This window comes from Aptenodytes patagonicus, chromosome W (assembly GCF_965638725.1).
Source record: "Aptenodytes patagonicus chromosome W, bAptPat1.pri.cur, whole genome shotgun sequence".
Lineage (NCBI taxonomy): Eukaryota > Metazoa > Chordata > Aves > Sphenisciformes > Spheniscidae > Aptenodytes > Aptenodytes patagonicus.
In genome coordinates, this window is record NC_134981.1 from 26,142,357 (window position 1) to 26,159,173 (window position 16,817).

Below are 16,817 nucleotides of genomic sequence, written 5' to 3' on the forward strand. Positions count from 1 at the left end.
GCAAAAACAGCCTCTGGGAAGATAAGCTGCTCCTTCTGCTCTTACCATTTTCCATGGATCTGTGAGCAGCCCCCAAATCTGAGCAGCCCATCCAAGTCCCTCTTTCCTCTCCTGGTCCAGGGGTTGATTCTGAGACCCCTCTCCATCACAGGACTGAGGGACAGGAGCTGGGGGTGCACAGCAAAGACACCCTTCCGTTCCTGCACAGCCACATCCCTGCGCACCACTGCCTCAACCACATTGCAAAGCTCTGGGGAGACAGGTTGGGAAAGAAGGTGTCTGCATTTTAAAACAAGACTTATGGAAAAAAGAGTGTATTTCTGTGTCTCACACTCACACCCATGCTTACATCCCTTGCCCCTGCCCTCCAGCCCCCAGCTCCCCCCCAGGGAGGGGATGCCAGTACCGAGCCCTGCTCACCTCTGCTGCCTTCCTCTGAGGCTGGTGACCATGCGCTGGTTTGGGAGGTGCCTCTTGCACCTTGTGAAGCTAGGTATGATGGTGCTGTTGGTGTGTCCAAGCTGTCCCCCTCGGGGAGTCCTTTGGTTTTACCATCTGCCCCTCGCCTCTGTCACTGGCTGTCACTGGCTCCTGTCCTGCCCTGCCCTTTCTCCTCCCTCCATCACCTGCCCTCGGCTGCAGCCTGTCCTAGGGTTGAGCTTTGTTCTTCTGGTCAGAGAAGAGCCTTGATCCTGGGAAGAAGATGGAGCACGTCCTCCTGGGCATGTGATGGTCCAGGGAGGACATGGTGGTTGCTGGGGGGGAGCCCAGTGGGATTTACCAAGGGCAAGTGGCGCCTGCCTGACCTGCCTGCCTGCTGCCATGGGAGCTCTGGGCTGGGGACGAGGGGAGAGCAATGGGGGCCATTTATTGTGACCCTTTGAGGTCTGGGACATAGTTTCCCATGGTCTCCTTACTGGCAGAGTGGGGACACGTGGACAGGAGAAGGGGAGAAGAAGGTGGGTGGAAACCTGGATGGTGGGAGGGCTGCAGGGGGGTGTCAGCGGTGCCCCGTCCAGCTGGCAACATCCCTGCAGGGTCAGTCCTGGGGCCGATGCTCCTTGAAGTCTTCACCGGCGCCCTGGATGATGGGATGGAGATGACCTCAGCCAGCTGGGGGGCAATACCAAACTGGGAAGTGGTGGGTATATTGAAGGGCAGGAGTGATGTTCAGAGGGGCCTGGAGAAACCAGCTGATGGGAGCCTGCTGATGTTGGATGGGGAAAAGGGTGAGTCCTTGTATTAGGTTTGCGTGGCAAAGTTTTGGTAGCGGGGGGGCTGCAGGGGTGGCTTCTGTGAGAAGATGCCAGAAGCTTCCCCCCATGTCCAACAGAGCCAGTTCCAGCCGGCTCCAAGAAGGACCCGCCGCTGGCCAAAGCTGAGCCAATCAGCGACGTTGGTAGCGCCTCTGTGATAACATATTTAAGAAGGGGAAAAAAACTGCTGCGCAACAGCAGCTGGGAGAGAGGAGTGAGAATATGTGAGAGAAACAACTCTGCAGACACCAAGGTCAGTGAAGAAGGAGGGGGAGGAGGTGCTCCAGGTGCTGGAGCAGAGATTCCCCTGCAGCCCCTGGTGAAGACCATGGTGAGGAAGGCTGTCCCCCTGCAGCCCATGGAGGTCCACGGTGGAGCAGATATCCACCTGCCGCCCGTGGAGGACCCCACACCGGAGCAGGTGGATGCGCCCAAAGGAGGCTGTGACCCGTGGAGAGCCCACGCTGGAGCAAGCTCCTGGCAGGACCTATGACCTCGTGGAGAGAGGAGCTCACGCTGGAGCAGGTCTTCTGGCAGGACTTGTGACCCCGTGGGGGACCCATGCTGGAGCAGTCTGTTCCTGAAGGACTGCACCCTGTGGAAAGGACCCATGCTGGAGCAGTTTGTGAAGAACTGCAGCCCATGGGAAGGACCCACATTGGAGAAGTTCGTGAAGGATTGTCTCCCGTGGGTGGGACCCCACGCTGGAGCAGGGGAAGAGTGTGAGGAGGAAGGAGTGGCAGAGACGTGTGATTAACTGACTGCAACCCCCATTCCCCGTCCCCCTGTGCCGCTCAGGGGGAAGGAGGTAGAGAATTTGGGAGTGAAGTTGAGCCCGGGAAGAAGGGAGGGGTGGGGGGAAGGTGTTTTAAAATTTGGTTTTATTTCTCATTATCCTACTCTGATTTGATTGGTAATAAATTAATTTCCCCAAGTCAAGTCTGTTTTGCCCATGATGGTAATTGCTGAGTGATCTACCTGTCCTTATCTTGACCCACAAGCCTTTCATTATATTTTCTCTCCCCTGTCCAGCTGAGGAGGGGGAGTGATAGACCAGCTTGGTGGGCACCTGGCAGCCAGCCAAGGTCAACCCACCACAGTCCTGCAGCTGGGAAGGAGAAACCCCACGCATCAGGATGGGCGAGCAAGCAGCCATGCTGAACGGGCCTGGGGGACCTGTGAACCAGAGGCTGGACAGGAGTCAACAGTGTGTCATTGTGGTGACAGAGCCCAATGACACTGTGGGCCGTGGTGGCTGGAGCTCAGAGCTCCAGGGGAAGGGAGCCTGCTCCTCTGCAGGCACTGGGGACACCACATCTGGGCTCCCCAGGAGAAGCCAGACACAGCAAGTCCTTGTTTCACACGATAGCTGAGATTGCAGGAGACCTCCTGTAATCCTGTTCCAGCCTCCTGGCCTTGCCGTGCCGTGGGCTGCCTCCACCAGCCTCCTTCCACACCTCCTCTCTCACAAGCTGCCCGAGTCCAGCTTAGCAAAGTGGTTCCCACCTCCCTCATTGCCCCCCTGGCAGCTCAGGGCTCGCCGGTCCCACCATGGTCTTAGGGATCTTTCCCCTGTGGTGGCAGGGCTCTCCCCTTTCCCCTGTGTTCCCAAGCCTCCTCAGTGCTCCCCCATCTCTCCCACTGTCTTAAGGCTCCTCACTGTACCTCCATTTCCTCCCATGGCTTCAGGACTCACTCATTTGCCTCCCATGATCTTGGGGATCTTTGCTGTGCCCTCAAATCCCCCATGACCTCAGGGCTCCCTTATTCACACCCCCCATGGTCTCAGGGATATTCATTGCACCCCCATTTCCTCCACAGTCTCAGGGCTTCCTCATTTGCTCCCCATGGTCTCAGGGCTCCCCAGCACTCCCCCATCTCCCCCATGGTCTTAGGGCTTCCCAGCAGTTTCTCATGCTGATGGCACCACTGCCTGTACCTTCCCTGGGCAAGGCCCAGCCCAAAGCCCTGGGCAGGTGATGGAGGCAGGAGAAAGGGCAGGACGAGAGCTGTCAATGCTGAGGGAACAGGCAAGGGACAGGCAGTAAATCCACAGGACTCCCTGAAGAGGACAGGTTGGGGACACCAATGGCACTGTCATCCCCCAGCTCCAAAAAGATGCAAACGGCACATCCCACACCAGCATACCACCAACAGCCTCAGGGGAGCATGGCAGGCGGGAGCTGGGCTCCGCACCGGAGTCTTGGGTCACTGCAAGCTGTGCTGGCTGGGGTACACAGGGACATGCGCCCGGGTCTGGAGGGCTGGTGCAAGGTGGTATAAGTGTATGCATGAGTGCAAGAGAGGAGAATAAGGTCTGTTTTCCGTGAGCCTTGCTTTAAAATACAGACACCCTTTCCCAGCACTTTGCAATGCGGTTGAGTCAATGCATGCACAGGGGAGAGGGTCTCGGGGTGCACCCCCAGCTCCTGTCCCCGAGTCCTGCGACAGAGCAGGGTGGCAGCACAGTCACTCTTTGACCAGGAGAGGAAGAAGGGTCTTGGGTGTGCTACTCAGCTTTGGGGGCTGCTCGCAGATCCACTGGTACTTTCTCCCGCATTTTGAACTCTCTATTTTCCCATTAGCTGATAGCCCACAGTCTGCAGAATGGTCGTACCAAGGAGAGAGGGCACATCTCAGAGGGGCAGCAACAGCATCCCCACCGTGGACACCTCTTCCCACAGCAGCTGAGCGGGTTTCTCTTTGCAGTACTTCTGGCTCTCCCACCAGGTCGTCTTCTCCACTGAGATGAAGAGGCACTTGCCCCTGTACAGCACCCAGCCCGAGGGGCAGCAATCTGGGGGCAGGGGCATGGCTCAGGCACTCGTCTGCCCACAGATGCTCGGGGGCTCAACCTGGCCGGGATCGGCCCCTGCATCTCCCCAGCAGCATTGCTGCCCATATCCCCACCCCGCCACGGCCCTACCTGTATTCACGCAGGTGCACAGGCTGCTCACTGTGCTCTCACTGGCCCTGATCTTCCCCCCGTGCCTCCTGCATCTCCTTCTCCAGTACAGCCAGCTCCCGCCTGGCACGCCCCAGCTCAGCGTCCTGGCTCCCCAGCTCCAGCCGGCTGCTGTTGCCCTCCCGCCACGCTTGCTGTAGCTCCGCTCTGACCCACGCCAGCTCCAGCCGCGTCTGCTCCAGGCTCTGCTCCTGTGCACTCACCTCCTGTGAGAGGCGGCTCCACTCAGCCGTGCGCTCGCGGGAGGCGTCCCGCAGGCTGCGGGCGACCTGCCAGTCTGGGGACAGTCTGGGTGAGCTGGGGTATGGGGATGGGACAGTCCAGGCAGGGGACACAGGACTGCCCCTGCTCGGGGGCTGGGTGGGCATGGCCCTTGCAAAGGGGAGTGGGAGAGAAGTGTCTGGCTGTGGGCAGAGACAGTCCCGGGGGTGCCAGTGGGACTGGTAAGGAAGACCCAACAGTGTCAAGGGGAGGGGAGGCAGTGGGAGGTAATGGGAAGGCAATGGGGAGGAAATGGGGAGGCAGTGGGAAGGCAATGGGATGGGAAAGGGAAAGGAAAGGCAATGGGAAGGGAATAGGAAGGCAATGAGAAGGCAATGGGAAGGCAGTGGGAGGCAGTGGAAGGCAGATGGAGGGCAGCTCAGGGCAGCCAAGCAAGAAGCAGCGCCGCCTTGGGGCCCCCATCCCCGGGCACCCTCTGGCCCCAACCGCCCCTGAGCAGCCCGGCCCTCACCCAGCCCCAAACCCGCTCCCGGTGCCCCCCTCCCCAGCTGCCCCCCTCCCCAACTGCCCCGCGGCCCCTGCCCTGACTCACAGCAAGCCCCCAGGGCCGCGGTGGCCACCAGCAGCAGCAGGCTGGCTGCCAGCAGCCCCGCAGGGATGCGCCGCCGCCGGGGCCAGCACCCTGCAAGAGATGAGCGGCCACGGGCATCACCCTGCATCCCTGCTGCCGCCGCCCAGTGCCCCCCCAACCCATCCTCCCCATAGGTGGCGGCCGCAGCCGGGCTCTCACCTGGGCTGGTTGCCATGGGCACCGGCCCCAGCGGCACGTTCTCATAGGGGCTCTCGGCCTCGGAGGGAGCTGCGGGCAGGCGGGGGCGGTGAGCGGCAGAGCCGTGGCAAACCTCAGGTCGGCGTAGACCACGCTCTAGGCCATGCGGGCAGGTGCTGCCCCAGGCGGCAGCAGTTCGGGGACTCGGTCCTGCCCTGCTCCGCCGCGGTCAGGTGGCAGGCTGTGGCCAAGACCATGTGGGGTGGAGCCACTTCTTCATGTGCAGACAAGGAGTAGTCGTGTTATTTGCAAAAAGTGGTTTTATTTCTGAGCTCTCACTTTGGGTGGGGAACGAGCTCCATCCCGGGCAGCATGCTCTGCATCCGCCTCCCCAGGCTGCGAGGAGCCCCTGGAGCCCATGCATAGTGGCCACAGTGGGGCCGTGCCCTGCCATGCCTCACCTTCCCCATCCCACCTCCTGCCAAGGGGGAGGGGCTTGGTCCTCCGCATGTGCCAGGAGGGACACCCAGAGATGGCCATGCAGGAGCTGCGTGCTGCTGGCACGACCCAGGTCATCTCTATTGAACCCGTAACGGCCCCCAGGACCAAACCCCTCCAAGCCAAGCCCCAGCAGGCCTTTTAGGCTCTTGTGCATCATCCAGCCTCAAAGCAAAGTATGTTTGCTGCAACCTCCGCAGACTGGGCAGGCACCAGGAGGCAAGCTGCTGCTTAGCCCAAGTCCTCTGCGGGACCAGGAAGGCAAAGGGTCACCTCTCAGCTGCCTTCCCCGAGAAGCATAAACCCCGGGGAATCCACCACAACCAGAAAGCCCAGAGCTTTGGGGGACCTGCTCCAGCCTGCACAGGAGCTGCTCCATGCTGCCGTCAGGCCATGGGAACACTTGGGTTGATGCTGGCTCCTGCCACTTCCTTCAGTGCCGCGGCAGCTGCTGTTTCCCACCGGGCAGCAATGTGACCGAGTCAGTGAGCTGGAGGAGGCACATCCTCCATCCCACCACCCTCATTCCCCAAAGCCAGCCACAGTGTCTGAGTGCCAGAGTTTATTGGCAAAGTGCAGATATCTGGGTGGGTGAAGAGCTCTGGGTGAGGAGGTGGCGGTGCCCAGGGATGCCTGTGTGCTCGGGTTGAGCAGGGCTGTAAGGGGGGCACAGGGTGGTGGGACAGCCGGGCTGGAGGTCCCCATGGTTACCAAGGCCCCACACAGGTGTAGGTGGTATTTCCCCAGAGGAAAGCAGGGGGCGAAGACCGGAGCCACTGCAGGGCTGCTGCGCTCTTCTCGCAGACCCAGCCGTGAGCTTCCCTGCAGAGGCCGCCAGAGAGCCCCGAGCCTGACACCCTGCCGCAGGCCAGAAAGGAGCTGGTGGAGCGCTGGATTGGGAAAAGCCTGCAGGGAGAGAGCGGGCTGAGATGGGATGGGCGGGATGGGCGGGATGGGCTGGGGCTGGCCCATCAGCAACTCCTCCAGCCAGGGACCGGAGGCTGCGCAGAGATGCTGTGGGGGCAAAGCTTGCCCTCCTCATGGAGCACTGTCCCCTGCCACCCTCCTCCTGATTAGGACACATGCTCTGATTCCCCCCACCCCTGCCTGCTTGGCATGCAGCCCCCAGCCCCATCATGCACGCAGCACCCCCAGGCCCCTCCTGGCAGGGCTCAGCACCAGTTGCACCAAGCAAAGCCCCATGCTGGGAACCTGCTTTTGGGGGACCCCCCCAACCCCTCACCCAAGCAGGGTGGGGGCACTGGGGTCAGACCCCTGTAATCTTCCCTTCCCTAAAATGCCCCAGTGCAGCCCTGGGGAATTGAGAGGTGGCCAAGACATGGAGCACATCTCTGCCCTCTGGTGGGCTGCCTGTCCCCCTCTGTCACCTCCCCGAGCCCTGGTGTTGGACCCTCAGCAGCCCTGGCTGGGGACAAGCTGACAGCCTCACCCCTTCAGTGCAGTGCCATCCAGCCACTTCCAGTCAGACCTGGAGCCGTCCCGCTTCAGCCCCACATGGAAGACCTCCATGTTGGCCATGCGCACCAGGAAAGCCTAGCGCAGGAGAGGACCCGCATGAGCTCCCCGGGGGAGACACCCAGCCCCAGACATGCAATTAGCAATGGGGGCTGCGCAGTTCAGGCACAGCATTGCCGGCTCCCTGACTGGAGGCTTGGCTGGGCTTTGGGCATGTGGGCCAAAGCCGGGGAGCTGAGACGATGCTGGTGATGGCTGGGTGACTGCTGAGGGACCTTGAAGTGGTCACCAATGCAGCCCGATGCCCATGGGGGGTTGGACCGGCCAGTCTGGGCGCACTCACCAGGGTGGCGTTGGCTCAGACAGTGACCAGCTGTGCCCCTCTGGAGCAGCAGTCCTCTCTGCTTTGCTCCCAGCTCTTTTTGGCAGTAGCACTGCCTTGCATCCCAGAGCCAGCTGGCCGGGCAGAACTGGCATCACCCTGCACACCAGAAACGCAGAAACGCAGCCCGGATGGGGCAGCTGGCAGGAGCTGCCACCAGTCCCCAGCCCAGAGGGAAGCAGGGTGACAAGGAGCAGCCAGGGTGCCAACCAACCTAGCGTGCTCCTGCAGCTGCCCCATGGAGAGGACCCTCCATTTGCCCTTACTCTGGAGCCCAGCTCCCACATCCCAGCCCCAGCTCCCCAGCAGGAGCCCCAGGGGAGATGGGTTGGTTACACGAAGGTGCTGGCATCGGGCAGGTGGGTCGGGTCGGGGAGCTCCAAGTTTGGGGGCGTGATACAAACATAATTTGCAAAGTGCTGAGAATGCAGTCAAGATTTCAGCTTCACCAGAGGCTGGTTGAAAGAGAGTGCCCGATGCCGTTCGGCATGCAGATGCTCATGGCAGCCGTGAGCCTGGTGCTGGTGGTGTGCCCAGGTGACACTGAGCCACGCTGGGGTCATCTCTTCCGAAGGGGTCCCAGCAGTGCAGCCTGTACAGCAGCACTGGGGCAGCTCTCCATGCCGTGAGCCAGGGGACAGGCAGCAAGGGTGGAGGAAGACTTGGGAGGGGAGGGCCATGTGTTCTGGAGTAGGGACAGATCCTGCCTCTTGAAAGGAGCAGCCAAGCCCTCTCCAAACCTCACCCAGGAGCCTGCTGGGCTGTCCTACCTCGCAGTGTCTGTCGCCCATAGCTGGGGCTCTCCTCCGTGCTCCAGGGACCATGGGTGCAGCTCGCCTGTTGTCCTAAATCTACAGAAGACAAGCACAGGAGTGTCCCCACCAACCCTGGGCTCTTGCTCCCAGCAGCATCCAATGCCCTCTTCCACGGGACAGCCCTCAGCTGCAGCTGAGGGCACCCCCCGCTTTAGGTGACCTGCCAGCCAAGCCTGCCAAGGTCCTTTGTGGCTTTTGCTGTGCTTGGGAGCCCATCACATGACAGGCTTTCAGGGAAAGTGCTTCTGCCTTTCGGTTTCAGTGTCACCACTCTCCCTCCTGTCTTCATTTTGTTGCCATGTGATGAAGCAGGATGCCCTGGTGCCATCCCTGAGCCCACGCTGTCTCCCCGCCTTCCTCTCCCAGACGGGCAGGTGAGGTCTTGCCTTACCAATTTTCCTGCTTGCCCTAGAGCCCAGAAACCCACAATGCTCTTGGCCCCAAGCAGGAGGGCCCAGCTTCACAGGCAGGCTGCAGCTCTGCTGCCTGCTGCAGTGGGGCCAGGGCAGCTGCCCCCTCCAGCAGCCCTGGGGCTCGGTGCCCCTCCGGCACACAGACCCCACAGTGCTGACCTTGAACCCTCAGCTGGAGAGGTCCGGGCACAAGTGGGTACTCACAGTGGAAGCTCAAGCCAACGAGGATAATTTGTGCCAGCAGCAGCAGCAGGGAGAGGAGAGCCAGGCTGAGGGCTGCCCAGCACCAGGGCAGCTGCACCGGCTGCTGAGGAGCTGAGAGAGGGAGTTAACCTGGGTCCTGAGGGCTTGGTGGGAGCGGTGGGGAGCCCCCAGCCAGGAAAGGTCTGTGAGCCCCGGACAGGGTCTCAGGAGGCAGCAGGGGAGCCCAGGAAAACTGAGGGAGAGCCCATTTGCAGCACCTTGACCCTCCTAGAAGTTGTCTTCCTGCAGACAGTGCTTGGCATGGGGGGAGGGGAGAGCAGAGCAGGAGGTGCCTGTGTGCACTGTGCCACGCAGCTGGGGTGCAGTGAGAATCCTCTGCCCTTGAGCCCCTCCTGTCCCCTGCCCCGAGAGCAGGCAGTCTGCAACAGGGCTGGAGAGGAGCTGTTTGGGAGAGGATACCCAAAAGGAGGGAGCGGGGGGAGCAGGGCTGGGGGAATGGCCCTGCAGAGGGCAAGGGGCTGCAGGAGGGCAGGGGAGCTGCCGGGAGAGCTGGGGTGCCAGGGGCAGGGAGCAGCGTGCCATTACCTGGTGTGAGGGACAAGCACAGATTGGCATACGTGACCCCCTCTTCCATCCCTCCCTTGGTCTCTTGCTCTGCGCCCCACGGGGGAAGCAGCAACCCCTTCCCAGACCCCTTTGGCAGCTGAGTGTGATGTGAAATGGAAAGTGTCACTTCCTGGCAGGGTCCCCAGAGGCACCACCTGGGCCACAACCCTGGGGGGTTGCGGCGCTGCCAGTGCCTGGGGCAAGGGGGAGCCCCGGTGAGACTGGCACCCAGGCGTTCCCAGCACAAGGGAACCCCACACCCCTGGCTCTGGGGCAGTGAGTGGTGAGGACGGCTGCTAGCTCAGACATGGGGCCAGGGCTGGGCTGGGCAGCCGTGTGGAGGCTGCTTCCTCTGCCCTGACCCCTCGGTGCTCAGCAGATCTGCCCTGGGGACCGTGCGGGGGACCTGGGCATCCTTGGGGAGCGGGACACAGGGCCCTGTCCATGTCCCCAGGTTCCATGCTCTCAGAAGCATCAAGGCCACAGGGTGTTTGCTCAGATGTGGTTTCTTCTGCCTTTTTTGCATGGGGCTGCAGCTGCATCTCAGCCCTGGAAAATCGGGGGCTGGGGTGCTCCTTCCCCTCCCTGAGCCCTGAGGGTTGCCGTGATGGGCATCCCTGCCATGCCCTCGGGGGTGGGGGGCAGAGTGACCCAGCCCCCCAGGGGTGGTCCTGCCCCGGGCTCCCTGCCGCACTGCGCACTTCCACCCCTACAGCCGGGAAGGGCAGGCAGGGCAGGGGCTGGGATGCCTGCGGGCAGGCAACGACCCCCTCCGCCGGGCTGGCGGGTGATGGGGGGATGGCGCGGCCAGGACTACGTTTCCCAGCGGCTCCTCCCGGGGCCGCACATGCTCGGTGCGGCTCCCGGCGGCTCCCGGCAGCTCCCGGCGCGTCGCCCGGTGCAGCGCAGGGGCGCTCGGTGCGGCTCCCGGTGCGGCCACCGGCGGTTCCCGGTGCGGATCCCCGCGGCCCCCGGTGCAGCTCCCGGCGCGGCAGACTCGCCGTGCACCCTCGGGAGAGCACGGCCAAGCCCCGGGGCTGAGCCCTGCCCATCCCAGCCTCACCGCCGACCCAGGGCCGAGCTTTCCCCCGGCACCCACCCGAGCCCCCGGCAGCATGCCCCGCGGGCGAGCCTGGACGCAGGCGGAGGTCAGCAGCCTCCTGGCGCTGGTGGGGGGCTCGGGGGAGGCCGCCCTGCTCATGGCCTCCACGTCGCGACCCAATGAGGCGCTGTGGCGGGAGATCTCCCGGGACCTGGCGGCAGCCGGCTACAGGCGCAGCGTGACCCAGTGCCGCTCCAAGTGGAAGGCACTCAAGCAGGCTTTCCACTCGGAGCGGGAGACGCGCCAGAGGGCTGGCCGCCACTCGCCTCACCTGCCCCCGCACTACCGAGCCATGAAGAGCATCTGGAAGGCAGCTGGTCGGCCCGTCTTCGGTGAGCGGAGGATGCCAGGTGGGTGCCAGGGATGGGCAGGTGGGCTTGACGGGTCGTGGGGCGGCTGGATGTGGGATGCTGGGGGAGCGCTAGTGTCACATGGCCACCTGGGGTCCCTTGATGATCTCATTCTCTTCCTCTAGACCTGGTGAAGCTGCCCCCCAGGAAGCGCAGGTCGGCCCTCACCACCCGTTCTCCATCCTCGCCAGAGCTGCCAGGTACCCGTGGGCTCAGGCAGCTGGAGTGGGGCTTGTCCCTGCTATGGGGTGGCTGGGACCCCTCGTCTCCTGATTACTGAAGCTCTTTTATGCACCCACTCACCCTCCCTCTGCAGAGCACGACGTTGGCGGGGATGCCCTGGGCATGCTGCTGTCCCCGCTGCTGCAGTGTGCGAAGGATGAGCCAGAGAGCCGTAAGTACTGGTCTGCCCCGCTGCACTGGGTTGCATGGCCATGGCTCCAGCCCAAGCCCACGCCAGCATGATGGGAATGGGGGGCTCAGAGGGTCAGGGGTGTTTTCTTCCCAGGAGGGACCCATTGCATTGTGGTCCCTCAGCAGGGATGCTCGCAGTTGGGAGCTTTGGCTCCAAACCAGCCCCAGAGCATGAGGGGATGAGGATGGCTGAGATGGGGCAGGAGTGGGTCCCCGGCTCTGACCCAGCCTCAGGGCATGGCAAGGCTGCTGGCTGCCCTGGGGCAGGTCATGGGGCTCAAGGTCTCTAAGGGATGGTGGCCCCGATCCAGCCCAGGGGGCTCTCGCAGCTGTGCGGCACTGCAGGGCATGTGACTCCTCTTCCTTCAGCAGGTCCTGGCTCCCCTCTTCCCCAGTAACACCGTAAAGCTTCAGATGAGTTAGGACTGGGTGTGAGGGCCAGAGGTGCCTGCAGCTCCCCTGCTTTGCAGCACACCCAGGGGCGGATCCTGCACCCCCCTCACTGTGTGCACTCCCAGGGGTTTGGCACTGAGGTGATACAGGATACATCCCTGGGTCTGATTTGAGTGGGTGCCCTGGCCAGCATCCACACTGGGTAATTGCCTTCTGTCTCCCTAAATTCCCCCTGCAGTTTCAAGTGGATATGGGATTCTCCTTCACTTCCTGTCCTAATCTGTTGTGTAGCGTTGCTGTGCGCTGCTGCCTTCCAGCCCAGAGGTGGCTGCATTGCAGTGGTGGGTGAGTGACTCCTGCTTTTGTATCTAGCTCATGAAACGCTTTGGAGCCCTGCAGGGCGCTGTGGAGCTGTGGCTAGGGCATGTCGGGCTGTGGGGCTGGCCAGGGCAAGCCAGGCAGACCCCAGGCTGGTGGCGATCCCCTGGCAGGTCCCGTCAGACGGCGCATCTCTCCTCTCTGCTCTCTCTCAGCAGCCGGTGGGGACCACATCGCTGGAGTGCTGCCCACTCCCCCCACCATGCCACGTAAGGGTTTCCTTGCCCCACTCGGCCTGGTAAACCCCCTCAGCCCCACGAGCAGGATCTGATACGGTTCTTGTTGCAGATGCCGGTCGCTGCTTCCCTCCCCTTCCCCTCCTGGGTGAGTACCGTGCCCAGGCGGCCATGCTTGTGCGCCTCGGGGCAGGAGGCAGCTGCAGCTCACGGGCTGCTCTCCTTCCAGGCTGTCACACTGCCCTGAAGCAGGAAAGAGCTGAGCGAAAGGCTGGTAAGGGTCTGCGGCTTCGAGCAAGTCCCCCTGCTCCAGGGGGCAGCTCTGTCCTGTCCTGCCTGTGGGGATGGAGGGCAGGGGCTCCCGCAGGCAGTGCCCGCCCGGGGTTCTGCGGTGGGATCAGGCTGAGCATGGGGCTTGGGTGGCTCCAGCACCCTGGTTGCTCCCTCCATGCCAAACCATCATGGCAGGTTTCCCTGGCGAGACATCCCCGGGGATGGGAAGAGGAAACCGAGTGCTGCCAGTGGCTGCTGCAGCCCCGGGCTCCCCTGGGACAGCTGCTGTGATCAAGCAGCTGGCAGCGGGTGAAGAAGCGTCAGACACAAGCCTGCATGGTGGGTCCTCCCTGCAGTGTCCCAACAGCCACACCGCATGTGGGGCTCTTGGAGCTGTGGTGAGGGTTTGCTGCTGCTGACCCCTCTCTTGCTGCAGGCTCCAGCGTGGCGGGCTTGCTCCAGAGTGTCCAGCAGCTGCTGGTGCAGATCCTGCAGACGTCGCGGCAGCAGCAGGCACTGCTGGAGAGCCTGGCCAGCGACACCATCTCCCACCTCCACCTCCTCTCCCACAGCCTGGTGCAGGTGGGTGAGACCCTGCACCAGCTCCTGCTCTGGCCGCAGACCCACCCCGGCCCCCTCGGCCACTACGTCCCCCATGTGCCCCTTTTCGAGGGCGAGCCTGGGGTGCCCTGCTCCCCTGGTGCTCCCCACACCTCCCCAGATCAGAAAGAGGAACCTTGGGTGTCCCCTGCCGCCGGCTGCACCCCCCTGTGAGTGCCGCCATCCCCGGCCCCAGGGGCAAAGGCTTCACTATGCAGCCACGGCACAAATCTTTATAGCAGAGGCCCCGGATATTTTGGAAGTTTATAGAAGAGACGCATTGTAATAAAATTAAAAATAGCTTTTGTACCAGCAGCGACAATTGACTGATTCTTTCCCCCTCTCCGGGGGACGTTCCTCTTCTCACTTTCGAGATGAGCAGAAGGGGAACTCGTCTATTTACAGCCTCCGAGAACATGGGGCAGATGTACTTTCTCTGCCCCTGCCCACTCCCCGACAGCTTCCAGCTGGCCCAGAGGACGTGCTGTTGGGCTGCGGAGGGGAGCGGGGCTGCTGCTGGAGCTGGGGAGGACAGGGAGCCCGGCCGGGGCACAGGCTGCATCCTTCTGCAAGGGAAGGAGCCAGGGTGGGCGATGCTGGGCAGCACTGGAGCTGGGAAGGCAGCATGTGCTGTGGCTGTGGTCCCTTGGTCACCAGCTCCTTAGCAGGTCACTTCCAGCGGGCAAGCTGGGGGCTTGCAGCATGCTGCAGTGAGCCCCCTCCTGCTCCTGCAGGCTCAGGATGTGGATCACCATCAAGTAGCGGTAGCTGCAGATGTGCCATGGCATGTTGTGCTTGGCAAAGCGGGTGCTGGCTCTCACCCAGACCCCTGTCACCTCCGCCAGGATGCCCATGTAGGTGTCCTCCATAGGGATGGGGTAGACATGCCAAGCCACCTCCAGGATCTTCTCGGCTGCATCCAGGGAGAGGACATAGCTGATGCCGCTGGCGTAGGGCAGGTAGACATCGGGGTGATAGTCCTGCTGCGCCACATGCCACTTGCTGGAGGGCTGGCGGATGACCTGCCATTTCTCCCAGTAGAAGAGGGACCCCATGTAGAGGCTGGTCCACGCTGGGTCGAGCCCAGCCAGGAAGATGGGTAGGTAGTCCAGCCCATGTTGAAGCAGTTGTCATCCATCTTTGGGTTGTAATGGGGCCAGCACTGCTCGGATGCCCACTTCAAGCTGTGCATGACCTTCAGAGTGAGGTTGCAGTACGTGTCCCTGTAGCTCCCCAGCAAGATGTCCCTGAACTCCTGCCCTTCCTGAGCACCCCACGTGTGGCTGGGCCATGGAGAGAGGCTGGGAGCATGGCCAACGGGGCCGCCAGTGAGGCGGCCAGGGACGGCAGGGGCTATGGCACTGGCGAGTGGCAACGCCGCAGCCCAGCTGGCATCTGGCAGGGGAGAAATGTGGGCAAGTGGTGCCAGGAAAGCCCATTACCTCTCACGGTGCCATCCCTCATCCCATGCCAGCTGCACGCCCTGGGTCAGAGAGAAGGGCCATAGTGCAGAGGCACGCCAGCCCCATGACATGATGAGTAGGGAGCCGGGGCCTGCAGGAGCTGCTGGGAGTGGAGCCAGCCCCAGCGGGGACGCTGTTCCCATGGCTGCACAAAAACCCTCTGTGCTCTCGAGCAGGGAGCAGAAAGTGGCTGGCTGCCGGCCAGTGGCTCTGGCCCCGAGCCTTGCAGCAGCAGTGCCGCTGCCTGCAAATAGCTCTGCCCTGGCTTTCCCCTGGGAGCTGGTCAGGGTGGGAGAAAGGTGGGTTCCCTCTTCCTGAGCCCTGCTGCTTGCAACCAGTGAGGTTGCAATGGGAGAGCACCTTTGGGCTGTGGTTGCCCATGCTCCCCACCACCCTGCTGTGCTCTCCATCATCCTTCCACGCTCCCCACCAGAGGCTGCAGCCTCCTCCCTCCAGCCCTGGGGCACCATGGCATCCATTCCCCGAGCCTTGGGGGTGCTAGGGCTGTGGGGCAGGCTGTTCCCCCACACCTCTCTCCAGGACAGGTCCCTGGCCGGAGGTGAAGTGCAGTGACGGGTGCCCTGGGATGGGGCCTGTAGCGGGGTGCTCTGCGGTTTGCAGATTGGGGGTGCATGGAGTGGCATTGGAGGTGCAGTGGGAGACAGCGGCGTGCAGTACCGGGAACTGGTGGGGTTAGACTGAGAGTGCAACGGGGTGCAACTGCAACTGCACCCTGGGGTGCAGTGAGGGTGCAGCGGGGTGCAGTGAGGTCGCAGTGCGAGCGCGTTGGGGTGCAGTAGGGTGGCGGTGGGATTGCAGTGGGGGTACAGTGGGGCGGCAGTGGGGGCAGTGAGGATGCAGCGGGTGCGCTGGGATCGCGGGCCAGGCTAGAGTGACAGTTCGGCAGCCAATAGGAGATCAGGGAGGAGAGGCAGGGGCGAGGTCAGGTCGAGGCCCGATTCACCGTCAGGGGCGTGGCTGAGGGGCACTCTACCGAATCGCAGAAGCTGCGGCGGAGCAAACGCGGCGCGGCCAATCGTGCAGCGGGGAGGGGCAGGATGAGGGCAGGAGGGCTCCCCTGTGACGTCACGAGAGGGGGATCCCCCGGCGGGGCGGGGCCCCCACGGCAGGGAGGCCTGGGGCAGCCCCCGGGGCTCCTGCGGTGGCTCAGCCCCCGGCCCGATCCAGCCTGCCCCAGGGCTGGAGCATCGCCACCCCCTGGGGCGGGGATTGCTCCCCCAGAACAGGGGGTTGCCCCCTCAGTGCAAAGGGGGTGAGCCCCCCCCGGGTGCTGCTTCCCCCACCCCCTCCGGTGCAGGGGTGCCTGGAGTGGGCTGCTGGCCAGGCATGGGGGTGTCCTGCCAGGAGCACGCTATGGCATGCATACTGCACCCCCTGCCCCCCTGCCCTGCCCCAAAAGCACTGGATGCAGCACAGCTTGGGGTGTCCCCTGCCCCCCCCCCCCAGCTTGGGCGCAGGGGAGTGCAAGAGGGGCAATGGGGCAGGGCTGGACCTCAGCCCTTTTCTGGTGAGGCCCTGGGACGCAAGCAGGTGACCTGCACCATCACCGGGCAGTTTCAGCTGGCCACCTGAATAGAATAGAATAGAATAGAATAGAATAGAATAGAATAGAATAGAATAGAATAGAATAGACTATTTCAGTTGGAAGGGACCTACAATGATCATCTAGTCCAACTGCCTGACCAATTCAGGGCTGACCAAGTTAAAGCATGTGTCGTGGTTTAATCTCAGTCAGCAATTAACTCTATCCCTGCCAAAACCAGGACAGCATGCTATTAAGGGCATTGTCCAAATGCCTCTTAAACACTGACAGGCTTGGGGCATCAACCACCTCTCTAGGAAGCCTGTTCCAGTGTTTGACCACACTCTTGGTAAAGAAATGCTTCCTAATGTCAAGTCTAAACCTCCCCTGACACAGCTTTGAACCATTCCCACACGTCCTATCACTGGATACAAGGGAGAAGAGATCAGCACCTCCCTCTCCACTTCCCCTCCTCAGGAAGCTGTAGAGAGCAATGAGGTCACCTCTCAGCCTCCTTTT

General features: G+C 62.7%; 2 protein-coding genes and 1 pseudogene across 2 annotated transcripts; 1 reads left to right on the forward strand and 2 right to left on the reverse strand.

Moving 5' to 3' along the window:
• Positions 1-3,725: 3,725 nt before the first annotated feature.
• Positions 3,726-5,377, reverse strand: LOC143172202 (B-cell differentiation antigen CD72-like). Its single transcript, XM_076361445.1, is given in 7 exon segments — positions 3,726-3,891; positions 3,939-4,053; positions 4,183-4,240; positions 4,242-4,498; positions 5,036-5,125; positions 5,234-5,305; positions 5,308-5,377. Coding segments are annotated over 7 exon segments (828 nt in total).
• Positions 5,378-6,417: 1,040 nt separating this feature from the next.
• On the reverse strand, positions 6,418-9,634 carry LOC143171846 (killer cell lectin-like receptor subfamily B member 1B allele C; annotated as a pseudogene).
• Positions 9,635-10,717: 1,083 nt separating this feature from the next.
• On the forward strand, positions 10,718-13,600 carry LOC143171996 (uncharacterized). The gene is made up of 8 exons (XM_076361204.1): positions 10,718-11,058; positions 11,184-11,258; positions 11,375-11,452; positions 12,399-12,452; positions 12,532-12,567; positions 12,649-12,693; positions 12,888-13,031; positions 13,129-13,600. The coding sequence occupies exons 1-8, from the start codon at positions 10,722-10,724 to the stop codon at positions 13,464-13,466; spliced, it is 1,107 nt and encodes a 368-aa protein (XP_076217319.1). The 5' UTR covers positions 10,718-10,721; the 3' UTR covers positions 13,467-13,600.
• Positions 13,601-16,817: the final 3,217 nt, after the last annotated feature.

Bases quoted from the DNA above. Each gene is read 5' to 3' on its own strand.
- LOC143171996 (XM_076361204.1), top strand. From the start codon at position 10,722: ATGCCCCGCGGGCGAGCCTGGACGCAGGCGGAGGTCAGCAGCCTCCTG. The intron at 11,059-11,183 runs GTGGGTGCCAGG...CTCTTCCTCTAG, and splicing joins CGGTGAGCGGAGGATGCCAG to ACCTGGTGAAGCTGCCCCCC. The intron at 12,568-12,648 runs GTGAGTACCGTG...CTCTCCTTCCAG, and splicing joins CCCTCCCCTTCCCCTCCTGG to GCTGTCACACTGCCCTGAAG.